Source organism: Meles meles, chromosome 16 (assembly GCF_922984935.1).
Source record: "Meles meles chromosome 16, mMelMel3.1 paternal haplotype, whole genome shotgun sequence".
Classification (NCBI taxonomy): domain Eukaryota; kingdom Metazoa; phylum Chordata; class Mammalia; order Carnivora; family Mustelidae; genus Meles; species Meles meles.
Genome location: NC_060081.1, coordinates 82651574 through 82677581, shown reverse-complemented (window position 1 = coordinate 82677581; position 26008 = coordinate 82651574). Strand labels below are relative to the sequence as shown.

Sequence of the window (26008 nt, the reverse complement as noted above, 5' to 3'; positions counted from 1 at the left end):
ATCTCATGACCCTGAAATCACGACCTGAGCTGAAACCAAGGGTCGGACGGTTAACCCGACTGAACCACCCGGGTGCTCTCATGGATCCTTTAAACAAATCCACAAATGTGTACAACATTTTCACTGCTCTGGCCAACTGTTCAGTTATGCTTCTGACTTAGTGCCTCTCTGGTGAACATGAGACGTTGACAGATTCTCAGTCACACCAGTTAGTTACACGTATACAGCGTGTCAGACCCATTCCAGGTGCTGGACAGAGCACGAGCAGGACGCGACTGCTGACTTCACAAAGGACACACGGGTATCCAGCCTTCTGGGGTTGAACACCCCAGCTGCTGACCTGCAACATCTCATCACCAAAAATGTGGATGGGTTCTATTTACTTTTACATAAATAAAGATTAATTTTTCTTGGAGAATTTCACAATACCTCTGAGGATAATTAAGGACATAATGGATATCATAAAACCAAGACTAAAAATCACTGCACAGAACGTCGTGAACCTAAATGTTTGAAACTAAAGACATCCAACCAGGGGCGCCTGGGTGGCTCAGTGGGTGAAGCCTCTGCCTTCGGCTTAGGTCATGACCTCAGGATCCTGGGATCAAGCACCGCATCGGGCTCTCTGCTCAGCAGGGAGCCTGCTTCCCCCTCTCTGCCTGCCTCTGTGCCTACTTGTGGTCTCTCTCTCTGTGTCAAATAAATAAATAAAATCTTAAAAATAAATAAATAAAATTAAAAAAAAAAAAAAAAAAAAAAAGAAATCCAAGCAGCTTTGAGGCAACGAGCCAAGCTCATGCTGGGCTGAGAGAAAGATCAATCGGTATTTCCTATCGGCCTCCACTGTTCAGGTCCCATTTACAAACTCTGAGCTGATGTGGGACTGGCCCTTGAAAAAGACTGCCCCGCACAGAGAGCTCTGGAGTGGCCAGAGATAGGCTAAGCTTCCATTCTGCACGTCCACCAGAAGCGCGACAGGCCGCAGCCAGCTGGTCACTGTGCCGGGCGGCTGTGTTACTCGGGGGCCTCCTGTGACTTCCCACTGCCTCACGGGCCCAGAAATCACAGTTCAGTGCTCTGCTGATGCCACTGCGGATGCCTCATCAGACTCAGGCAGTGCCCGGCAGACTCACCTCCACACTGGTGGGGCAGCACTCCACAGCTCGACTGAGCATGATTCTAGCATCTTCGGGCTCCTCAAGCTCAACGGCCGCCTTCCACAAGCGGACGGAGTTTGGAACATGTTCAAGCGCTGGGAAAGGTCAGACAAGAAACCAGGTCACAGAAAAGCAGAAGCAGAAGCAGGAGGCTCATGTCCCAGAGGACACTCCGGCCAGCAGAGTCAGAAGGCTCCGTGCTTGGCACTGGGCCAGGTTGTCCACCTGCCCCCTCACATCTGGGGCAGACACAACCGAGACTAAGGCGGGACACAGCAGACAGCAGGAGTGACGCAGGGGCTCTGCAATGTCTCTGCTCCCGCTCCGGCTTGAAACTCAACGTCACAAAACAAAGCCATGCAACCACAAGAAGGCAACCCCCTTCACGTGAAGGGCCAGGCAGGTTGTGTGTGAGCGTGTAGAAATCATAGGAAAAGAAAACAGAAGTGGCCCTGGGATATGCATCTCTCCAGGGTGGCGTGCATCAGAGGGCTGGCTGGGCACGAGCTCCTTCCTGGCCCCCGAGGCGCACTGTGACATCATGCTGACGGCAGCCAAGCCTCCTGGGCTCTGTGGCAGGTGGACTCCCTTGGTGGCCCAGAGGCAGCCAGTACATGGAGGGACATCAGGGAAGGGGACAGACACTCAGAAGAGCTACCACTTTCTGCAATCCAGAAACTTCCAAACCTTTGCTTAAGCAACAGAGCCCTTTCTTCACACACAATTCACCAAAAGCCCCCAAAGGCAGATAAACACAGAGCTCTGCAACGTGAGTATTAGTGGAGAGCGAGGCCAGGCCCCCTAGTGAGCCCCTGGCGGGGGTGGGCTGACAGAGAACAGCACAGCTTGGGTCACCATCAGGAAGCCAGAGCACCTCTAAGGCAGATCCCAAAGGGCTCTTGTTTCTCAGAAACGCGTGAGCCAAGCATGTGGAAAACAGGCCTAAGATTTAGTAATGCAGAGCGTGCAGACCCACAAAGTTTCCCGCACGAAATCAGGGACAGAACAGGGCCTCTGAGGACACCTGGATGAAGCCAGGATGTGACACGCCAAGCCTCCCTCTCCGGCAGCAGCAGCTGGCGGGCCTCGGGGCACGTGTGGCCCCTGCCGGCGCCATGGGGCTGTGCACACGGAGCAGGACCATGAGGGCCACTCGGGGTTGACGGGACCCTCCCAAGGGGGACCCGATGACGCCGCCGAGCCCCCCGCTGAGCCAAGCCCCTGCCCAGAGAACTGTTCCCTAGTCAGTCCCCGGACTCGGCTGATGTCCTGGACCCACTCCACCTGGAGCGGCAGGGCCCAGCTCTTCCTGGGTGGCTCCTTCCCTGCCTGCGGACCCTAGCCAGCACCACACCCCATCACGTGTTCAAGAAACTTTCCTCACACAGAAGGCGTGCAGCGAAGGGTTCCGGCCACGGGAGTGCCTGGCCTTACAAAGCCGTCATTTGAAGCCAAGGCCTAGCAGGACAGCACTGAGCAGTCAGAAGGACGGGCCGCGAGTTTCCGGGACGCACAAACACCACAACACAAGGAAAGGCTATAGTGGGGCTCACACAGTCCGGGAAAAAGCAGCATCACCCAAGGGCTCCCCAGGCCACACAGCAGAACCCAGTGGGAGAGCAGGTTCCCGCCTCCACACCCGTGAGCTCTGCTGTCAGGAGGCCTCCTCCCGAGAGAAGATGCGTGCCACGTGGCGCCGAGCCCCGTGGCGCCACACTGAACGCCGGGGCAGGCGCCCACCTCCCCGTCTTCTGACGCCAGCGCACCGGCCCTGGCTGGAGAGCAGGGCCCGGACTCCCACGGTGTCCTGGGGGACGAGAGCCCAAAGAGTCCCAAGCACGGGCTCCAGATTCCCAGTCCTAAGGGTTAGTGCATGCAGGGCAGCAGCCCGAGAAAGCAAGAGCACTGAGGACGGCGCCGGCGCAGGAACACCAGTCTGAGCCCCCGGTCCACGGAAAGAGCCCTGACCAGGTCGGGGCTAGCAGAGGGCGCTAACCTCCAGCCCAGAACAGCCAGAGAAACGAGGGCTCAGCACTGCCCATGCCCTGCTGCTTCCGCAGACGCACGTTCACGCCTCCGCCTCTACCTTCCTTCTCCCCGAACACGGGGTTATCAGTGGAACTGAACTCCGTAATTCAGCCCCCGGGGTACAGAACGTGCCCGTGGGACTGAACTTACGGAGTCACTAACTTCACCCGGAGATGGGTATGACACCAGGAACCCGTGTCTCTGCTGTTCAGGAAACAGCGGGAACTCCTGCGCTGGTGACCCATCAGCAACCCCGGGCACAGAAGGTAAAGCCAAGTGCTGCCGGCCGACCCCGCGCCGACCCAGGGTCCTTCGGGAGGCGGCTGCCGTGCTGCAAGGCTGCCTGGACAGGCTACCGGCACTGGTGCGGAGGGGCAGCCCCGATGGGAAAGACCGGTCTGAACTAGGTCTACCCGCCGGCAGAGGAGGGGCTCAGCCACGACCCCGGCAGGGAGGACACCCCGGTGCTGTGTGCTCACGGTGACCCAACACCGACAGCTGCTGGAGGCTGCCGCGCGTTGCACACCACAGTATAGGGCTTGGGGGTAAAACCACCTCACTTTTGTAGAACTGTATTAATTACGGAGTAACACCGAGCTTCATGCCTTGTCGCAGTGACTGAGCTGACAGGAAGCAGCCAACAGCCCAGCCGCAGGCCCACGTGTGCCGGTACAGATAAGGACACCGCAGCTCAGAGGTCAGGGATCATGCTCGGCCTCTTCAGGTGTCAAACTAGCATCCCAAGCTCAAGTTCTTCCAACAAAGGACTAAGATGTCAGCAGCACCCAGCTGAGACCCAGAGCTCACACGCCAGCGACCAAGGGCCGGCAGGGCGTCCCACGGCACTACCGAAGTACTGTTTTCACCCAGAAGTGAGTGAAGCACCGGGTGAGGCAGCACCTGGCTTTGCCCCGGGCACCTGAAAAAAAGAATGCTGTTTCTGGAAGTACTCTAAGGATGGGGGCAGGGACAGAGGCTGGCTTGGGGACTCAGGGTTCTTTCTACCTCAGCACGGCTCTCTGAGGGAAACAGAGCCAGGACAGCCACGGCCCCCGAGATCTGGGACGTCCTGGAAAAGTCATCACTCAGCACTGCCCGCAGCCCCCCTCCGAGCCCACTCCCCTCTCCAAATCGGAAGCCAGCTGGAAATGAACCCAGGTAATCTGGCGGTGAAAAAGGCGTGGCCACAAAGACATTCTGACCATTCATCATGATACCGTGGCAGGCAAGACTCCGGAGAGCTTTCCTAAATAAATAATGCTAATTACCCAGAGCTTAATGTGTTTGTCATTAAAGAACTATTTTTCTGGCTGAAAAAAGAGAAGTTGATTTTGTTTCTTTTTAAGATTTTATTAATTTATCTGCTCGACAGAGAGAGAGAAGGGGGAAAGAGAGGAAACGAACAGAGGGGGAAGAAGAGGGAGAACGAATCTGAGGCAGACTCTCCACGCAAGGCAGGGCTGGACCCCACGATCACGGGATCATGACCTGAGTCCAAACCAGAAGTTGGATGACCGAATGACTGAGCCATCCAGGTGCCCCAAGATAAGATGGTTTCTAGAAACCAAGACAGTGCTGACTTTCTGTTCCTGGCCTCGTTTTAAGAGACTGGCTCTGAGTATTTGATGGGTCATAGGGCTGCAATCAGGAAAGCAGACCCAAGAGAGAAACACGCACCTGAATGAACGCACACAAGCACACAGTCAGGGTGTGGCGGGGGGACTCCGCCGGGCCTCTGTCAAACAAAGAAGCCGTGTGTGATGACACCCACGTGGCCGGACGTCAAACCCTCTAATGTCGGACGCAAACACAACTTACAAACGAGAGCTGGAGCCCTCACTGGAAACTGCCCTTGATCCCACACGATGTACCTTATCTGACCCACACCCCAAGTTCAAGCAGAATAGGCAATCTGCACAGGTTTCCTCCTCATCAACCCTCTGACCCCCATCTGCTCTAGAACTCGAGAGCAGCACCTACTATACGGTCCCGGGGACTATACGTCTGGGGACCACAGCCCCAGAGGCACCCGCTGGTGACGGCATCCCCACGGAGGCTCACCTTTCCGAAGAACCCGCTTCTTGGCACGAATGTCCGTTTCCAGCTCTGCTGCTCTGATGTAGATCCTAACAGACTGTGGGAGGTGACGGACAGCTTGGGCCACCACAGCTTTGGCTGTGTCCCCAGGCTGCAACCTGGCTGCTTCCAGCCAGACATCTTCACTCTGTGGGGCGAAACAAAGGAACAGGAAGTGGGGGCAGAGGCTGGAGGCTGAGACCGAGCCTCAGGGACGGGCCGGGCTCGTCAGACCATGGTCCCGGGTTTACAATCACACCGAAGTCCATCGGCCTGGCCTCAGGTACGCCTGCACCAGAGACCCCGGTAATGCCACTACCTGGCACCGCGGCTACAGCACCTCTGTGTCCCCAAGTCGGGGAGACACACAACAGCACCACGAGAGAAGCACACAGACTGTCCTTCGGGGCGACAGGTCAACCAATGACAAAACGGAAACCTATCAGCACGTGGCTGTGCAATGGCCTGGGAGGTCCTCATTGAGGCCTGCTGTCCTGGTCTAAGTATTCGGAGAGGGTATCTTCCACGGCCAAGGGCACCCCAGGCCGCACAACAGCGAGGGAGCTTTAGAGGTTCTCAGAGCACTTTTCAAAGCTTGTCTAGTCACTCTACCTCCCAAAAAAGTGCTGGAGTAGTGTTCTAAGACTTACATTAATCTTCACGTTTCCTACATTAGGTGGGCCGGAAGAGCTGATCAATTTAGCCTTCTTGTTAAGGTTATCCTGGCATTAAACTAATCGTGGGTGGGCCTTTGCTCTAAGTGCAAATAAGCAGGAAAAGCCTTTCCCCACCTTTCCCCTCTTTCCTTTTTTTTTTTTAAGATTTTATTTATTTGTCAGAGAGAGTGAGCACAGGCAGACAGAATGGCAGGCAGAGGCAGAGGGAGAAGCAGGCTCCCTGCTGAGCAGAGAGCCCGATGTGGGACTCGATCCCAGAATGCTAGGATCATGACCCGAGCTGAAGGCAGCCGCTTAACCAACTGAGCCACCCAGGTGTCCCCCCCTCTTTCCTCTTGACTGTCCTACTGTCTGCAGTTCCAACACCGAAAGGCAGGCAGGTGAGTCTACCTTAAGTTCACACCCCACGGGTGTCCCGCCTACTACAGCCACCCAGGGTCCCTTGAGGGGCTGGCACTGTGCAGCCTTCCAGGAAAATGCCCTAACTCCGGCCTTACCTTGGGGCACATCTCTGTCCCCTTCATGATGAGGTTTCGTGCTACTTGCAGCTTCCCGGTGACTTCTTCCAGGCGGGCTGACGCAATCCAGGCTGGCGGGTGATGAGGGTTCGTCTCCCGAACAGACTTGAGGAGCAGCCGTGCCTTCTTGATGTCACTGCAAGGGCGAGAAAGCAGACAGGGTCAGCTGCCACACTGCTGAGGACGTGCCCAGCCGCAGAAAGCAGCAACGACGGCCACGACACCGGCGTAGCACCGGGCGAATCTGCTGTCCACGTGACAGAGCAGCGGAGGACACGGGAGCACGTGCTTTCCAGCTCAGCTCGCACGCGGGTTCGGACTATCATTCATACCACGGTCCGCACCCACAACGCACAGAGGTAAGTGCAGGATAAACCTGTTTCACTGTGTATTTCTTAGAATACCCCCATCCCATGTTGGTTGCGTATCTTTCAAATAAAATCCAAAACACTCTAGGCAACCTGAGTCCCGCCCAACCCCACCGGTTCCACAGAGCACTCACTTGATGTCCCCTCCGTGGGTCGGGATCATGGAGTTTAAGTCCGTCAGGTAGCCTTTGGGGTCGACCACAGTCTGCCCGCTCACCGAGTCAGACACCTACAACACAGGCCAAGCCAAGTGCATTGCAGAGAGTCAAAGATGCCCAAAACCAAGTGCCCAGAGGCCCCTGGAACCCCGCCCACAATTCTGATCCCCAGTGAATATGGAAACTATAAAAGTAGGACAACTGGGGGCGCCTGGGTGGCTCAGTGGGTTAAGCCTCTGCCTTCGGCTCAGGTCATGATCCCGGAGTCCCGGGATCGAGTCCCGCATCGGGCTCTCTACTCTGCGGGGAGCCTGCTTCCTCCTTTCTCTCTGCCTGCCTCTCTGCCTGCTTGTGATCTCTGTCTGTCAAATAAATACATAAAAATCTTTAAAAAAAGTGACTTCTTTATATCAACCTTGTGTTCTGTAGCCTTGCTAAAATCGTTTTTATGTTGCTTCTTTGGTTTTCTACATCAACAGTTACCTGCAGACAGAACTTTATCTTTTCCATCCCAGTCTGTGCCACTTTCCTCCTTTTCTTGTCTTGCTGTATGCCCTAGCACTCTCTGCCCATGTTCTGCTTGTGGGTTTTTTGAAGTTTTTTATCATGGTAATTTTAAGACTCACAGCCAGAGGGAATGGTATAATGAATTGCTGGTTGATAATCTTTTACTTTATAATTTCTAGGTTTCACTCATTTTAAGTAGACTTATCTTAAGTATTTTTTATGGGGTTTTTATGATCTCTTTTTTAAAATACGTATTTTTGTCTTATAGATATGAAATTTGTGATCACAAACTGTTGAGTTCCAGTTGTCCTACTTTTTTTTTTTTTTTAAAGATTTTATCCATTTATGTGACAGATAAAACACCAGCAAGCCATTCTGCGAAAGGCGATTCCAGCGTTTCCACGGAGAAACAAAGACCCACCGGAGCCAAGGAGACCCCGGAGCAGCACAAAGCCAGAGGGATACTGCCGCCGACTTCAAGACCTACTGCGGAGCCACAGAAACCAAGACAGTGTGTGTGACGCCGAAACACTAGACAAATACATCAGTGGGACAGCAGAGAGCCGGGGCGCCTGGCTGGACAGCTGCTCGAGCAGCAGCGGGTGTGAGTCCGCACGGGACGTCCAGCACTGTTCGCAGAAGAGGCCGTCCTTGCGCCGTCACGTTGCCTTCACGCCTTCGTCTGAGATCAGTCGACCGCATTTCTGGGCTCTATTCCCGCCCACCCCCACCCCCAAGTAAGTTCTGTGCCCAACATGGGGTTTGCACTCAGGACCCTTAGATCAAGAGTCACATGCTCCAGCGACTGAGCAGCAGCCCTCTGGCTTCTCCCTCTCCAGCTCCCCCTGCCTGCGCTCCCCGCCTCGCTATCTCTGATAAAAATAAATAAAATCTTAAAAGAAATGAAGTTCTTTTTTACATTCCACAGATAAGTCTAGAAGAGTGACAGCTACAAGACACATGCAAAAGAAATGCTGATTCTTATCAAAACAGACTTAGGAGGGAAATGGGCAGAGCAAATGACCAAAAAAAGCTTGTCACAGAACTGCCAAAGACTGACTAACACACTAGAAAAGATGCTCGACCTTACCACTAACAAAACCCAAAACTAAACTGAGCTTGCTTATTAGAGGGGTGGGGGCAGGTGTCTGCCCTCAGATCAATGAGGACAAGAGAAGCAATGCCCTCAACTCAGCGCTCGCAGACGCTGAAATGCCAAGAGACAATTTAGTATTTAAGTGAAAAAAAAAATCCATTAACTCCAGTTTAAAGATACTACAACTATGTTTACTTAAATGATGGAATCACGAGAGGGTCACCAAAATACTGTCATAGCAAAAAAAGTAAAAACCCAAAAAAACCCCTCAAAAATTGAATCGTGATACCCATAAACAGTGAACTACTTTCCAATTTATAAAATACACAGCCAGGAACATAAAAACCTGTAGTTTTTTAAATTTACAAGCTACTTATTTTTATTATAAAATATCTGCTCACCATAAAGAATGTAAGTATAGTAAAAACTCAATTAAAATGTACAAGTTTGGGGCGCCTGGGAGGCTCAGTGGGTTAAGGCCTCTGCCTTCGGCTCGGGTCATGATCTCAGGGTCCTGGGATCGAGCTCCACATCGGGCTCTCTGCTCAGCAGGGAGCCAGCTTCCTCCTCTCTCTCTCTGCCTGCCTCTCTATCTACTTGTGATCTGTCAAATAAATAAATTAAAAAAAAAATCTTTAAAATGTACAAGCTTCCCACTGCCTCAAACAGTAATGGCTGAATACTACACCAACTTTCCACATCCATGTGAAAGCTTTTCTTAAAATCATTCAACACGAAGCTCCCACTGCACACCCATTTCATGCCCTAGTGGTGTGAGTGAGCAGCCCTGGGAATCCCTTAAGTGTGTGCAAAGGCATCTGCGTGTGCACAGCAGAGCTACACGCACAAGCCCCCACCGGCAGTCCAGCATACGAGCACTCTTCTTCCCCGTTCGTGTCTTCTGACTTTACAGTGCCGTCTGCTACACAGTTTTTAACTTGTCTCCAAATCCAATTTGAAAGTCTTTTGCTTCATGGTTTCTGGTGTGCATGTCGTAATTAGAAAGGGTCTTCTAGAGAACTGAACAATTCACTCAAGTGCAGGCAGAGAGTTATGTGCACTTGACTTTTTTTTTTACTGAAGCGTAATTCACAGACAATGAAGAATAGGTATGTGACAATGATTCGACGACTTCATCCATCAGTGTTCGCCCCATAAACGCGGTCACCATACATTACGTTACTGACCACATTCCCTACACTGCCCTTTTCATCTCCATGACGTGCTTTATGAGCAGAGGTTTGTACCTCTCAATCCCCTTCATTTCACCCAACCACCCCCACTCCATCTGGGCAACCACCAACCTGTTCTCTGTGTTTCAGAGTCTGGTTTTTGGTTGGTGGGTTTATTCATTTGTTTTGTTTTTTAAAGTCCACACATAAATCAAGTCATATGGTATTTATCTTTTTCTGACTTATTTCACTTAGCATTCTGGGCCCACCCATACTGCTGTAAATGACAAGATCTCATTCTTTCGTATGGCTGAGTGACATTCCACTGCGCACGTACACACGCACTTGATTTCTGCATTAAGGACAGAGGGACTAAGCTTCAGCAACAGCAGGCACGCAGTCTGTCCTCGGCGCCTTGATTCAGCCTGCCTGCCAGGCTGCCCTCTGTCAGCTGCAACAGTCCTCAAGCCCCAAGAGGGGGGCGGGAGTGCCACACGGGCCACACTGCACCCATGCAGGAGCTGGGGGCGGATACACACACCCATGTGCATGCGGGGTCCTGCCGATCTTTATGACGGGAAAAGAAACTACACCGTCTCTGGTCTGCTATCTTGTGATAAAGGACTTAGAAAGATGAACTTTCCACTGACATAGATCAGTTTTATAATCAGAAAACAATTTTCTTAAATTTTTTTTTAAAGATTTTATTTATTTATTTGACAGAGAGAGGTCACAAGTAGGCAGAGAGGCAGGCAGAAAGAGAGGAAGGAAGGAGGCTCCCCGCTGAGTAGAGAGCCCGATGCGGGGCTCGATCCCAGGACCCTGGGATCATGACCTGAGCCAGAGGCAGAGGCTTAACCCACTGAGCCACCCAGGTGCCCCAGAAAACAATTTTCTTAATCTATAGGAAAATGTTACATGACAAGACTCACCTGGCTCAGCCTCATGTCCATCAGCGTGTTCCTTGCTTGGCCTATCTTCCTCATGTCCAGGTCACCTGTGCCAGGTGTCATCAGACCAGGTGTCATCCCACCTGGGTATGGAGTGTTCAGTCCGCCTGGATAGGGTGTGTTAAGACCTCCAAATTGCTGGGGGTGGGGGCGGGGAGGACAAAAAACACTGGATTGCATCTTCATGCAGAAGAATCCTACCAACCCTGCCATCTTTCCATTGCAGCGTGACAGACTTGCGGCCGCGCAGACTCCGCACAGCCCAGCTTCGGAACTACAGACACACTTACTGCACCACCACGCATGGCTCCCACTACCACCCACCTAACCAAACTGAAGACCTATCTGCCTCTCTTCTGATGCTCACAGTCTGTCGGGGATCCACTGAAGTATGGCTCTCTCCAGTCTGTAAGTGTTTGGCAAAGAAACTGTCGGGAACGGGAGTCAGCTTCTCATAGCGCGGGTTCCGCTGACGCTTGTTTCTGGCGTCGCCGACCTCAGGAATGCTCAGCCACTCTTCCTCCGTGACTTCCGCTAACTTCCTCTGGAAACATGTGCCCCCCAAAACGTTGATTCTCTGGCAAAATCTCATATGCACAAGAAAAACTATGCTCTCCTTGACCCCTAAACCCCCAAACTGTCACGGTTTAGAAAGAATTTTGGTGCAGAAATGATCTACTTTACCTAGAAATTCAATTTGCTGGATCTGCTCTACCTCACTCAAATGGAAATTGTTCTGCCAAAGCCCAGAAGGTGCAGTGCGGAAACCTTACGTACAAACAGTTAAAGCTGCCAAGAAAGTAAGTTCACGTGTCCCATTTTTTTTCAGTGGAGGGAGAAGGGACGTTTTTACACACATAACTCACAAAGTTAAACACACTAAAGCAGGAACCTTCCTCTCCCATCTGAGTTTAATAAAGACCAAAAAAGCAAAGTTAGTAAAGTCTCATCAATTCTACCCAGTTCTATGCTGAGCAGGTTAGGTGCATGCTATCCATCCACGTACTTTGAGGTCTGAGAACTGCTGTTGGATTTTGGGGCGTTCCATACGGTATTTCTCAATTTCTTCTTTCTCCCTTTGCTCCCTAGGAAGTAAAATGTGTGCATGCGTTAGAGATACTGGAAACCCATTCTAAGGAAAAGTCATCTCAGTAGCGTAACTGCATCACGGGAAGCGCAGCCCCGTGCACGCAGCCGCTGCAGCACGTCCAGGAGCACGCTTACTCGGTCGTTCCCCAAACGGAAGGAGGCAGAGACTCACGAAAATAAAAACAAGTTGTCTTACTCTGATACAAATACTCGTATTGGAACGTGAGTGTATTTACAGCTTGAAACTTCTACAAAATTCCAAAGGTGGGGCCGCCTTAGGAAGACTGCGGGAGGCTGGCACCGTCCCAGCTGCCCGTCCGACTCTCTGCCTGTCACTGCCTCTGCCGCCTCCAAGCAGTGCGTGTGCCTCACCGCACCAGGTGCTGCGGTAACAGCAATAAACAAATCTGCTAACCCTCGGGGCCCCTGGGTGGCTCAGTCCGTTAAGTGTCTGCCTTTGGCTCAGGTCATGATCTCAGCGTCCTGGAATCGAGCCTGCGTCAGCCTCCCTGCTCGGCAGGCAGTCCGCTTCTCCCTCTCCCTCTGCCCCACCCCTCAACCCCTTCTGCACGTGCTCTCTTGCTCAAATAAGCAAATAAAATCTTTTAAAAAATGTTGCTAGGCGCGCCTGGGTGGCGCAGTGGGTTAAGCCTCTGCCTTCAGCTCGGGTCATGGGTCCTGGGATCGAGCCCCGCATCGGGCTCTCTGCACAGCAGGGAGCCTGCTTCCTCCTCTCTCTCTCTCTGCCTGCCTCTCTGCCTACTTGTGGTCTCTGTCTGTCGAATAAATAAAATCTTTAAAAAAAAAAAAAATGTTGCTAGACCAAATGTCAGAGCAAGACACCCACCTGAGAGCCCCACAAATAAACATGAGCGCCACGAATAGTCTTCTCTTGAGCAGGCCCCCAAGGAAGAGGTCGCCTGCCCCCTCCAGCTCACTACAGTCTGTCCCCACCAGCACAGCCTAAATCCACACAGGTGTGTCCCAACATGGACGTGTGGAATGACGTTCTCAAGACACAAGCCCTGCCTGCGAGGATTTATATATTCATTTGTCCTCTTCACTGAACTTCCTAATTACTTAAAATACATTAATCGACACCACTACACCCATCTCAAAGAAGACAGTAATCCTCACTTGTGGTCAGAATAATCCCCCAAATTCCATCCCTTTCTGGAAAGCCACAGAAATCTTAAGCTCTCCACTCTAGTCCCTACGATTACTCTCTAGTAGCCTGGTGTTTCTCCAAGTGTGGCTGCCCCAAACCGAGATCCAGGCTGCCTGAGAGCTGAGCAGACACACATACTACGCTTGCAACTTCTGTCCATGTCTGAAATATACCAAAGCACAACTTTCTTTTAAAGTTGGATAAATATAGGGGTATCTGGCTGGCTCATCAGGAGAACGTGTGACTCTTGATCTCAGAATTGTGAGTCTGAGCCCCACAAGTGTACAGATTACTTAAAAATAAAATCATTATGAGGCGTCTGGGTGGCTCAGTCGTTAAGCATCTGCCTTCGGCTCAGGTCATGATCCCAGGGTCCTGGCATCAAGCCCTACATCAGGCTCCCCGCGCAGCGGGAAGCCTGCTTCTCCCTCCCCTGCTCCCCTGTTTGTGTTCCCTCTCTCCCTGTCTCTCTCTCTCAAATAAATAAATAAAATCTTAAAAAAAAACAATAAAATCTTTATAAATAAATAGACAGGGGCACCTGGGTGGCTCAGTCAGCTAACCGTCTGACTCTTGATTTAAGCTCAGGTCTTGAGTTTGAGCCCCATACCGTGCTCCATGCTGGGTGCAGAGCTCACTTAAAACAGTAAAATAAAATAAGATAAAATAAGATAGGGGCACGTGGGTGGCCTAGTCAGTTAAGCGTTTGCCTTTGGTTTGGGTCGTGATCTCAGGGTCCTGGGACCAAGCCCTGTGCCGGGCTCCCTGCTCAGCAAGGAGCCTGCTCTCCCTCCCCCTCTGCCTCTGCCTTACTTGTACTCGCTCCTGTTCTCTCTCACTCTCAAAACAAAATCTTCTTTTAAAAAATATATTTAAAACATGTCAGACAAATAAAGTTGGGTAATCATAGTGTAAAGGGCATTCATTTCTCTTACCTTCTTTCTTTTCTTCTTTCATCCATCCTTTTATCTAGAGCGGCATAAATAGCATCTGCTTCCTCGTCGTCTTTTTCATAGGGCCCACTTGAGAAGAGGCTCCCAGCATAGCCATTAAACTAAGCACAAAACAACACCAAGGGTCAGCTTTTCCTCCAGCACAATCCCCTCGAGCAGAAACAAAGAACACCTCTCGTTAGAAAATGCTTGCTGAATGACTGTTTCCAATCAGACAACCCGGAATGAGGGAAAGCAAAATGACTCACCAGTGTTCTACAGACGCGCCATGGGGCTGGGGGGTGGGGTTAGGGGCACCTGGGTGGCTCGGCTGGTTGAGCGTCTGACACTTGATTTTGGCTCAGGTCATGATGTCGGGATCATGAGATGGAACCCCGCATCGGGTTGCGGGATCCGCAGGGAGTCTGCTTAAGATTCTCTCTCCCAGTGGGACGCCTGGGTGGCTCAGTGGGTTAAAGCCTCTGCCTTCGGCTCAGGTCATGATCCCAGGGTCCTGGGATCGAGCCCCGCGTCGGGTTCTCTGCTCAGCAGGCAGCCTGCTTCCTCCTCTCTCTCTCTCTGCCTGCCTCTCTGCCTACTTGAAATCTCTGTCTGTCAAACAAATAAATAAAATCTTAAAAAAAAAAAAAAAAAAAAGATTCTCTCTCCCCGAAAAGGGGAGCACTCTCACACTGTCGGTGGGAGTGCTAGGTGGTGCAGCCACTTTGGGAAGCAGTGTGGAGGTTCCTCAAAACGTTAAAAATACAGCTACCCTACGACCGAGCAATTGCACTATGGGTATTTACCCCAAAGATACAGATGTAGTGAAAAGGGGCACGTGCACGCCAATGCTCATAGCAGCAACATCCATGAGAGCCAGACTGTGGAAGGAGCCGAGATGCCCTTCAACAGACGGATAAAGCTGTGGTTCACGTATAGGGAAGACTACTCGGCGGTCACAAAGGATGAACACCCGGCATCTGCATCAACATGGACAGGGGACTGGAGGGGATCATGCTGAGTGAAGTAAGTCAAGCAGAGAAAAACCATTATCACACGGTTTCGCTTATTTACATAACATAAAGAGTAGCACTGAGGACATTAAGAGAAGGAAGGGAAAACTACAGGGGGGGATGGGAGGGAGTGGAACTATGAGAGACTATGGACTCTGGGAATCAAACGGAGGATTTTGGTGGGGGGGGATGGGTGAGCCTGGTGGTGGGTATGAAGGAGGGCACGGATTGCATGGAGCACTGGGTCCATGGAACATGCAAACATTGAATCACGGCACACCACGTTAAAAATTAATAATGTACTTTATGGTGACTAATATAATAAGAATTTTTAAAAGAAAAGATCCTCTCTCCTCCTCCGTCTGCCCCTGCCAATTGTGTGTACGCATGCACTTTCTCTAAAAAATAATAAAAATAAACCTTTAAAAAAAAAAAAGTGTCGGGGCGCCTGGGTGGCTCAGTGGGTTAAAGCCTCTGCCTTCGGCTCAGGTCATGATCTCAGGGTGCTGGGATTGAGACCCGCATCGGGCTCTCTGCTCAGCAGGGGGCCTGCTTCCCCCCTCTCTCTGCCTGCCTCTCTGCCTAGTTGTGATTCTGTCAAATAAATAAAATGTTTAAAAAACCAAAGGTGTCATGGGTGTGAAAGACGGAGGGGCTACCCCAATGGGAAGACACTAAGAGACCCAAGTACAAGCGACGCAGGGTCGTGGATCAGAAACAGACACCAGCGGAAAACCAGTGGAATTCAGCAAGACCTACAGAGACGACCTCGCCATGTCAGCAACTGTACTGAAGTCACAGCTAGTGGGGGTACGCAGGAATTGCCTATACTGTTTTTGCAAGCTCCTTGGAAGTTTTCAATCATTTCAGAATTGAAATTTTAAAAATCTCTATCTCCGAGCAAACTTCTGTCGGGACACACCTGAAGAAGACTTCAACTGACCCAACGCCAATGACGTCAGAGCGCGCACGGACACAAAGTACTCGAGTACCATCACTAATGCCACTTAGAATTCGCATCAAGGACCAGCGGAGACAAAACCCGAGTGCCAGAGCGTCTCTCCTGAAGAAACAAGATGCACACTTCTTTCCCTGACTCCCTGTTCCCCTCTCCCACTGTGCTGAAGACACCCTGGAAACGGGCCGAAACCCTGGACGCGTCCGCCTCCCTGAGCACACTGGTTAAGAAGCTGGCCGGCCGGCCTGAACCCTGGCTGGGGTGCACCGCAAGTCACCTCATCATAGTTGGTGTCATTCAGATCCTCGTCATCGTCATCTGCAGCCTGGCTTTTCTTCATCTGGTCCCCGACGGTCCTCTTGCCTGGGGGCGCATGGCGGTCATCCACAGGGTCATTCGCGTCGCGGGCGGGCCCGATGTCTGACCGGGTGGTGAAGCCGGTGGCGCTGCAGGAGACCCAAGACCCCCATTCACCTGGGTGACCTTGTTCCTTTGCTCTTCCCTCCACAGTCCTCACTAACAACACCTCCTTCTCCAACGTCGCTGAGAAACTGCCGAGGATCCAGGGAGCAACCAACGAGGCACGCTGTGCTCTCCCACATTACCAGGTGAGAAACTTGCGACCCACCCTGAGGAGGTCACCACCCCACACTCTCCGAAAGAGATGCACCAGAGCATCAGCCCTCCCTCCTCCCAACGTCCAGGCTCCCACTTCTAACAACCTGCTGATCATCTCCCCACCCGGCCCTCCAACCCAGCCTGACCCAGTCGGAATTCCTCTCCCGTGTTCATCCTGCAGAGGCCCTAGGCTGTCTCAGCTGATGGCTGCGGGGCCACCCCAGAACCATGGCAGGCACCACAGCCTCCCTTTGCCTCCCTTGCCCTCCTGCTCCGCCCCCTCAGTCATCAAGGTCTGGGAGTCCACCTGCGAAGTCCGTCCTCCCCAAACCTGGACTCCCATCCCAGCTGGGAACCAAGTTAGCCTCGCGGCCTCCGGCCTTCCTGCTGCTTCAACCCAGCTCTGACCGGGCACTTGGAAGCTCAGTCTCTCCTGCAGCTCCCGCCCCTCCGATCCCACGACCCCACTCCCCAACACTCCAATCACACAAACTCTTTGAAAGTCCCTCGTCTTCCTCCAAGCCGGGCCTTTTTTTGCCGAACTACCCAACACACGAAACGTCAGCTTCTCCTCTGACCCCACCACGTTTCTACACCCTAAATGCAGCTCTTCTACCAAGTGGGGCGCGGCCGCAGCGGCGCAGAGCGTCCCCTGATGGCTGCCACTCCCAGACGCCCACTCCGCTGCTCCTGTGCGCTTGGGAACGCGCATCGCCTAGCCGACTGCGGGTCCTCGGAAGAAGGTGTCCCCAAGTAAGGCCGCGTGTTCCCCACGGAGGCCGACACCCCACCCCACAAGGAGACCGGTGTCGTCCTCAACGAACGAATGACCAGACAGACGGGACCACGGTGCTGCTCATTTATTCGACAGTTTACGGTAGCCCCGCGCGCGCCAGGCCCCGGAGACCCCGCCCCGGTCCCGCACACGCCGACCTGCGGGGCGGAGCGTTTCCCCGCGCGCTGCAGGACGAGCAGCAGCGCAGGCAAGCACGGCTCGCGCCTCAGACGACGTGGGCGCCCGCGGCTCCCCCACAGCTCGAGGAGTCGCCCGATCGCGCCTCAGAGACCGAAGGCGGCTGAAGCCGAGCCACAGAGCCGCGCCCGCGCTTCTCCTCCCGGTGGCGCCGCCCGCCGCCCGCCCCCAGCGCACGGCCCGCCCGCCCCGCCGCCCGCCGCGCGCCCCCGCCCCCCCCCCCGAGCGCGGCTCGCCCCAGGCCTCACCCCCGGCCCAGCCCCGGCACGTAGCCGAGCGGCGCGGGCATGCCCAGGAACGGCTTCTTCTTCTTGTTCATGGCGCCGGTGATGACGAGGGGCCGGGAAGGGATCGGATGGCAGCCGCGGCCGCAGGCTGGAAACACCACCGACCACCCCGGTTCCTCAGCAGGAAGCGCCGGCGGGACCTGCGTCACCCGCGACCCGGAAGCAGAGCTCGCGGGGAGCACGAGGCCCCGCCTACCCTGCCGTCCCCGGGCGGAAGTTCCCGAAGAGCGACTTCCGGCCGCGTCGGCGGCGAGGGGATGTGACAGGCGCATGCGCGAGGCGCCCGCCCGTGGGGAGGTGTGCGGGCGGCCCTGCTGGAGACGTGCAGGAGCTGCAGCCTCGCGGGGAAACCGTGCGGGCCCTCGAACTGAGCCTGGGGCCGCCTTCCTCACTGCGCGCCCGCACCGCGCCACGTAGTCCCGTAGGAGCGGGGCCGGTGCCCCCCAGGCACCCCCGCCGCCCAGGACCCCCCGGAATCGGGTCTAGCCGTTCGCCTCCCCTCAGAGTGGGGCTGGCCCCGGGGCTGGCCCTGCTGACCCGTCCGGGCGGAGCCGCACCGCTGTTCGGCCGCGGACGGCTGCTGCGGGGGCGCGTGTCGTGGCTGGGAGCGCACCCGTCTGCGTGTGCCCCGGCGTGCGGGCTCGAGCTCTCGGCGCCCAGACTGCGGAGCCGCGGCTCGGGCCCGGGTCCCGGTCCAGGCTCCGCCGCCGCCGCCGCCGCCGCCGCCAGACCCTGAACGTGGCGGGGAGGGCGGAGGTGCAGCCCCCGGAAGGCGCGTTGGCGGGAATAAGTAAATGCAGGCGGCGTGCCGGGCCCCGGTGCTGGCCCGGGGGCGCGCCTGGCCGCCGCGCGGGTGTCCGGAGCGTGCCGCGGCTCGGCTGCCGGTCGGACGGCCCGGGCTCCTGTTCCGGGTGCACGCGCGCGCCTCCGTGCGCCGTCGCTCCTGCTGCTGCGCGACCGCCTCCGGCCTCCCCCGAGCCCTTCCCGGGGAGCCCCGAGGGCAGCACATCCCTCTGGCCTGCAGCCTCCGCGGGACTCCTCGCTCCCCCCCATTCCCAGCCGAACGGCTTTCCGGGCCGCCTCCTGGGCGCTGAGTCAGAGTCCGGGGCACCGGGGAAGGGAGAGACCCCGCCGGGCGGCCTTCCCGGAGCTCGCGTTGGGGGGGTCGGCCAGGGTCTAGGGAAGCAAGCGCGCGTTGGAGGGAGAGAGCTCTGGAGAGCGCGTGAACGGAGGGCTGAGTCCGTCAGCCGAGGGAGCAGAATGGAGGGGAATGGTTGAGCGGGGTCGGTCTAGCCATTGACCCTGGGCCCCAGTGGACAGGCCATCCCAGGAGCAGGCAGGACGCTCCTCTCCTGCCCCCTCCCTCCCCGCGGGGACGATCAATAAGGAAGTGAGGCCCCTCCAGACGTCTGGACCCCCTAAAGGTGCCCAGAGTCACTTGTCCTTGAGGCCGTACCCAGGTATTCGAGGTCGCCCCTTCCCCGGGCAGACACCCTTTGCGTACGCAGACCTTTGCGCGCGGCCGACACACCTCGGAGCTCCCGGAGCGCGCCCGGCTCTCAGGGCTCACAGGCAGGTGCCTCGCCGCGCAGACTCGCCGGGCGCGGGGACCGGCTCGGGCGCGGGGCCGGCTGGGGCGGGGCAGCGGCGCGCGTTCCCCGCCGGCCACACCGGCCGCCGTGCGCCCGGCGAGGGGCGTGTGCTCGGGCCCGGAATCCTTGGGCCCCATGTTCACGGAGCTGAGGACCAAGCTGAGCCCCCCGCGAGGCCGCGCCGGGGCTGTGCGTGCCGGCTTCGGGGAGCGCCGGGATGTGGACGGTGAGCAGGGCTGGACCAGGGCGCGGGGATATCGCGGTTGGGGGCTCGGGAACCGGGAGGGGCGGGAGCAGGATCTGGCGGACTCCAAGCTGCGGCTTGGCGCGGAGTGGGGGGTGGGGGGGCGCGTCCTGGCCGAACGGGGTCCCTGGTGTCTTTGTCTTGAGCTGGGGGGTGGGGGTGGCCTCAGGCCTTGGGGATCAACACATCCTTGGCCTGGAGGAGGTTACCGGCTGGGGCTCCTCTCCTTAAACTGGCACCATCCCGCGGTCACCTTTTCCTTTGCGCGCCCTTCCTTCCCTAGCTCTAGCAGTGGGGCCACGAGAGGGTCGAGGCCACAGCTGGGCTTGGGCGCCCCCGCCCCATTTTATGCTGGAATTCTGACGTTGGGACTAAGAGGGAGGGACGGAACGACGGGCGGACAGACGGAAAGAGGGAGATCCTACTCCGAGCACCGGCAGGGAATGGGCGGGGCCCAGCTGGACCCGGACAGGTGAAGCACAGAGCTTCATGTTCCTGCCTTGGCCTGGCCTGGCTCCGTGAGGCCCTGTGATGTGAGGCCAAGTGGCTCAGGAACCTGTGCCCTGAAAGATGCCAGCTTAGAATAAGTCTTTTCCTACGATTTTAGAAGGCACATCCGGGCAGCGGCCACACCAGCCGCACCTACTGTTTGACCCCGGACCTCAAATTTAGAGTCACCCGCGCTCGCTCAATTCCCTGAGGTTGTTAGAAAGAAGAGGGGTGCTAAGTCCAAGGAATCTTAGGGGGTAAGGGGGGGTAATGTGTTTTCCCCATTACTGAGACCTCCTGGGCACATCCCCAAACCCTGCCCTCAATTGGGGGTTTGGGGTGTGTCCATGGTTGGGGGTGTCTCATTGTACCGCTGAGAGCCAGCGAGGCAAGGGCCCTGGCCAGGAACCTGCTTCTGACTGCTGAGTTGGGACCTAGATGCCATAGAGATGAAGGCAAGCCTGGGCTTGTCTTCCACCCTCTGCCAGGTTCTACTGACTTGTGGACACCACACAGAGCCTTTCTCCAACCACCCATCCATCCACAGTGTTTCTGGACACCTCCGGCCTACCAAGACCTGTGCAAGGGCTGGGAAGTGACCATTCGGGTGTCTGCCCTCCCGTGACCTGTGCGAGCAACACGCGCAGGAATGATGGGAAAACTACAACTTGAGTATCATGAAGTGTGTGTGGGAAGAGAGGGCACAAGGTGTCACTTTGGCTCCCCGAGCCGGCGCCTGGGCCCTGCACCCCTGCACAGAGCAGCCCATGCCCACTGGACACCCACCATGCATAGGAGCCGTCCTGGGCCAAGGGCCCTGGGGCAGGTGGAAGAGCAGACGCCCTGGCTGCCGGCTTGCCCAGAGTTCATTCAGGCTTCTCACCGATGGGTCGGCAGATGAGCCCAGCAGGGCAGGAGCCGAGCCTCAAATGCCAGGTGTGGCCGCAGAAACTGGGTGCCTTTAGCGGTGATGGGCAGGCAGCGTACTCAGATGGTTGCCGTCATGCAGGGTCTCCCGGGACATAGGAGCCTGGTCTGGTTCCCTGAACCTGATCTGGTTCAGCCTATGTCAGCCCAAAGCAAGGGTGACGTGAGGCCTGTCTCAGGAAAGCCCCTCAGCAGACTGTGGGGCTTGTGCTCCCTGGTAGGCACACTGGCTCTCTAATCGAAGCAGAACCCAGTCCACTCCTCAGAGTACGGACGATGCACACAGACAAGGAAAGAGGCTCCTAGTTTGTCGTGTTTGGACTGCGTGCGGTACTAAAGACAGCTCTTGCACATTTCCTTTCCACCCTTGGGGACGTGGGACCCTCTAATTGGGAAAGTGGCTCTGTTGGAGGGTGTGTTGAGCAGGAAGCTGGTGTGCAGAGAGGTGATCGTCTGGCCCTGCCCCAACCACTCTGACCGGGCACCCATGCTCTGCAGCCGCTGCCCATTTGAGCTTCTGCCGAACCCTCCTGGAACACACGGTGTCTGCCGAGAGCATCCCCTGCCACCCGCCTCGGACACCAGGCACCAGCCTCACGTGGCATGATTCCCGTAGCCAGAGGGCCGGCGGCGGCCGGCCAGTCAAGCTCCTGCAGCAGCCGGGCACGGAAGCCCCCCAGGTACCCACGCACCGTACCCGCCTCAGCCCCCGCCTTGCCCGCCCCCTCGCCGCAGCTGCTGCCCGTCTCGTCCACAGGCCCGGCTGTACTCCGACCCCTACGGCCGGTACCGCACAAGCCCCCCTCTGGGCGGCCTGACAAGGCCCGTGGCCCTGTGGAGTCAGCAGGACGTGTGCAAGTGGCTCAAGAAGCACTGTCCCCACAACTACCTCGTCTATGTGGAGGCCTTCTCCCAGCACGCCATCACAGGTGCCCTTCAGGGCTGGGGGGGAGGCAGCCCTCGTTCCCTCTCTCCTCTGTTTCCTGCGGGGCCAACCCCTCCTCCTCGTCGCTTCTCTGTTCTCCTGGCTTCCGCCTGCCTTCCCGGGGCCTCTCAGCCTCCTTCCCTGTCTCTTTCTCGCTGTGTCTCTGCCTCTCTCTTTCCGTCCTCGTGCTCGGGTCTGTCTGTGTCCTCCTCTCTCTCTGCCCCTCGGACGCTGACGGTGGCTCGCTCTCAGGCCGGGCGCTGCTGCGCCTGAACGGGGAGAAGCTGCAGCGGATGGGGCTGGCGCAGGAGGCCCAGCGGCAAGAGGTGCTGCAGCAGCTGCTCCGTCTGCAGGTGCGCGAGGAGGGGCGGAGCCTGCAGCTGCTCAGCCAAGGTCAGTGGGGGGGGCAGAGACACGGAGGGGGGCCCCTTGTGCGCTCGGGGGGGGGGGGGGGGGGGGGCTGACCTGGGCGGGGGAGCAGCTGCAGGACGCCAGCGAGAGCCGTCTTGCGCCCAGGGCAGAAGGGAGGCGCCAGCGACCTGCACCCTCCTCACCCCCCACCCCTAGCCTCCTTCGGAAACACGTCGTAGCCGACGCCTGAGGCTCGAACCCCAGACCCCAGCACTGTGACCAGAGCCCGTGGCAAGGGCGATGCAGAGCCGGCCCACAGCCCCTCTCGGACCCCGCCAGAGGCACCAGGGGCTGGACCCAGCCCAGTGGACAGGTGGGGCCGGGATTGCCGTCTCCAGTTGTGCGTTCTGGGCTGTGGGCAGGTGGGGGCTGCGTGGGTGTGGGCCTTCCTCTGGGGACCTGAGCCGAAATCCACCCTCGGTGCTGCTGGCGGCATGCGGGGCAGCTACCTGGAGCCAGAGCAGGGTCTGGTGACTCCCCCAGCCTCCCAGGGAGTCTGTTATTTATATTCCCCTCACCCACACCCAAGCCTGTGCCCCTCCTGCCTGCTGAGTCACGCTTCCTCTGGGCATCCTGCCCTCCCCCAGGGCGAGAGGTCTGTCTGTCTGCCCGTTTGTCCAGTTCTACACCCTAACCCAGCACCTAGAGGATCGCCCGCACAAGCGGGATAACCTGTGGAGGCTCCGTTTGGCGCGTGCCCTACCCCCGCCCATCCAGACAGCAGCAGCAGCTGCTGCCAAGAAGGCCCCCTCGCAATTTCTGACCCTCACCACACCCCTATCCACTCCCAGGAACCGAGGTGAGAGAGGTCTGGGGACTGCTCAGGCGCCCGGGACCTAACTCAGCACCATGAGGGCCCCACAGCCAGGACTGGGCTCAGCTGGGTTGCAGCCTTAGGCTTGAGAACCCGGCTCCCACTCCCCGCACATCTGGGGGCATGTGTGTTCTCACTGCTCCTTTCCCAGGAAAATCCCAGTTCACAGACGAGCCGGTCCTGAGGCCTGCATCCCCTACACGCACCCACCAGAGACCCAGCCAGCGCCAGGGGGCCCATGTTTGGGCCTGGTGCTGTCGGAGAGGGACAGGGAGGGTGGTCCTGATAGCCCCCCACCCTCTGGCTCCTTTGCCTTCCCCCTCCCTCAGGAACTCTGGAAATCTCGGGGACACATGAGGCTGAGCCTCCAGCCTCTTCTCTGTGCCCTGAGCTGGCCCCCAGGTGGGAGGCTGGCTGTTGCAGGTGAATGGAATTTGGACGACTGGCCTGGTGCCCTCCATCCTGTAGGCCCATACAGGAAGCCCCCGTGTCCTGTCTGGCCACCCTGATTGTCCCAGCCCACCCTGTGCCATCGCAGCGTTGTCTTTCCCGGAGGGTCTTTCCTATCACTGCCCCACCTTCTCCCTCCTTTGTCTTGCCCCCCATGCCCCATGCTCTTGTCTTGTCTTCTTTGTTTTGCGCTTTTTTATATTCTGACAAAAAGACCAGAAATAAACCCGGTTCTCAAGTGCCCCAAGTGTGTGTTCGGCTCCAGCCAACTGGGTGTCAGAGCGGGAAGAGCCCTGGGAGGGGAGCAGGAGGGGCCTTGGTTGGCATGGGGGCGGGAAGTGCCCAGTGCCCAGTTCAGGTGCCCAGTGCCCAGTTCAGGTCCCTCCGCAGGGCCACTAGGGGGCAGTGGTGTCGCATCTTGAGGGCGCACCTGTTGACCTCAGGACCAGGTGGGGAGGAGCGGCAGAGGCGGGAACCCTGGGCCCAGCCCTGTGGACTGCACCCAGACGCACGGACACAGGTGCGTTACTTTCCGGGGGCGCCAGAACAAAGGACCGCAACCGGGAAGCTTCTCACAGCGGAAACGGATTCTGTTCCGGCCATGCAGGCCACGGGTCTGAAACCCAGCAGGGTCACGCTGCCTCCTGGAGCACAGGGTAGAGCCTCCCTCCCCTCTCCCAGCTCCTGGAGGCTGCCCCAGGGATTCCTGGGCTCCCGTGTGTCACTCTGCCCCAGCCTCTGCTCATGTCACTTTCTATCTATGTCAAATACCCCTCCCACGGGGAAACTTGTCAGGGGATTTAAGGCCCACCTGGACAACCCAGGATGGTCTTCTCATCTCAAGACCCTTCACTTCGGCAGACCAGCAAAGGCCTTTTTTTCCAAATAAGGTCGTATTCATGGGTTCCAGGGATTTGATATGGCAACCTTCCAGGGTCCCCATTAAGCGCCCCGCACAGGGTAACGCTCTGACATAAGAAACAGGTCACAACACCCCCGACACAGGTACCCACACGGCAACCAGACACACGGTAGTAGGCATAAACGGACCCCTGGAGTCTGGACACAGAAACACAGGGTTGCTGGTATCCAGACCCACGGTACGCCCTGACGCAGCGATCCCCTAACGTACAGGGGGCACAGTACACAGTGCCCTGACGTCCAGACACGCTGTAGCCGAGACACCCATCTGCTAAGACACAGGAGCCCCTCCCCCCGCACACGTCTTGCATCTGGTCATTCGGATACTAACATACAGACAGGCATCCTTCTCCCCTGGTACAGGACACACAGACATACCCTGACGTCACATGTCCACCCAGGACACAGCTCAGCACGTGTGGTCACTGAGACACACACCTACTAATGGGCATGGTTACGCACATGGACATGCAGACTTACATGGGGAAAGGTGACAAGAAAGCTGTCTGCATCTCATGCGCTGACTGACCCCTCCCCGAATCCTGCATGTCCTGCCTCCAGTGTGGGCTCGGTAAGGGAAGGATGGGCCTCCCTCTTCCTCCCGGGGTCACGTGGGCCTTTCTCTGGCTCTGATTTTCCAGGGAAGGTCCAACCTCCGGAATCCTCCCCAGAGGGCCCCCACCCCTCTCTCTGGGAGCACTTTGTGCCAGCCACTAGAGAAGCAGGTCTCAAGAGTCCTGTGAGGAGAGGCAGACCCTAATCTGACCTTTTGTGCTCTGCCCCCAAACAATGCACCCAACCTGTTCCAGGGCAGCCAGGGGTGAGGAGGCGATCGGAATAGGGGGTGGGAGACACTTGGAGAAGGCAGTGCACACTGTAACCGTGTCCCACCTAGTACCTCTTCCCCTGCTCCATTTTTTCCCAACTCCTGGTAGGGTTGGGGCCCCATTTCCCCCAGACCTGATATACGGGGTGCCCTCCCAGGCCCGGGTTCTGGGGCGCTGCAGAGCACAGCGCAACTGATCTAGGCTCACCCCCACGGGAAGCAGACAGCGGCTGGTCCAGGGGTCAGTAGCCCCAATAGGGCCCATGGCCTCAAACGGCCTAGCACTGCTAGGAAGCGGGCGGTGCCCTGAGTGTGGCCACAGACAGGTGGTCACGGGGCTCGTTGGAAGACCCCCAGATCCTGCTCTGCAGCCGTAGGGCTCCCAAGGGCCAGGAGTTCAGCTCCCGGAGGACGGGGGTCTCCATGGCTGCAGCTTCCCAGAGCACCTAGAGGCATCCGCTCGCTTCAGTCCGGGACGCTGGGCTTCGGGCAGTTCCCAACACCCCTATGGTGCCTCAGTTTACCCCACTGCCCGAGAAACGCCCCCTGCCCTACGGGGCGGCGTAACGGGCCACTTCGCACGGGGGCCCAGCCGACCGCGGCCCCCGAGCCAGGGGCCGGGGCCGGGCCGGGGCCGGGGCGGGGGCGGGGTTGGGCCGAGCGG

The 26008-nt window shown here is 56.9% G+C and overlaps 2 protein-coding genes across 8 annotated transcripts in view; one reads left to right on the top strand and one right to left on the bottom strand.

Moving 5' to 3' along the window:
* PRPF6 (pre-mRNA processing factor 6) overlaps positions 1-17943 on the bottom strand; it is a 39783-nt gene extending 21840 nt beyond the window's left edge. Inside the window, exons 1-10 of the mRNA XM_045980221.1 lie at positions 17707-17943; positions 16145-16313; positions 13900-14018; positions 11714-11792; positions 11075-11251; positions 10690-10845; positions 6959-7053; positions 6436-6592; positions 5247-5409; positions 1134-1252 (exon numbers count right to left, since the gene is read on the bottom strand). Coding sequence (XP_045836177.1) covers positions 1134-1252; positions 5247-5409; positions 6436-6592; positions 6959-7053; positions 10690-10845; positions 11075-11251; positions 11714-11792; positions 13900-14018; positions 16145-16313; positions 17707-17777 — 1305 coding nt within the window. The 5' untranslated portion in view covers positions 17778-17943. The remainder of the gene's footprint in view (positions 1-1133; positions 1253-5246; positions 5410-6435; positions 6593-6958; positions 7054-10689; positions 10846-11074; positions 11252-11713; positions 11793-13899; positions 14019-16144; positions 16314-17706) is intronic.
* Positions 17944-19433: 1490 nt separating this feature from the next.
* SAMD10 (sterile alpha motif domain containing 10) lies at positions 19434-23829 on the top strand. Of its 7 annotated transcripts, none has more exons than XR_006815261.1 (6): positions 19434-19563; positions 21496-21677; positions 21755-21926; positions 22175-22275; positions 22490-22646; positions 23477-23829. XR_006815261.1 is itself a non-coding variant. In XM_045980276.1 (5 exons), exons 1-5 carry the CDS (start codon positions 19473-19475, stop codon positions 22550-22552), a joined length of 609 nt encoding a protein of 202 aa, XP_045836232.1. In that variant the 5' UTR covers positions 19434-19472; the 3' UTR covers positions 22553-23829. The 7 variants fall into 7 exon arrangements, 2 of the variants coding, with proteins under 2 accessions (XP_045836232.1, XP_045836231.1); XR_006815260.1 differs by having other exon boundaries at positions 23299-23829; XR_006815259.1 differs by having other exon boundaries at positions 22921-23829.
* Positions 23830-26008: the final 2179 nt, after the last annotated feature.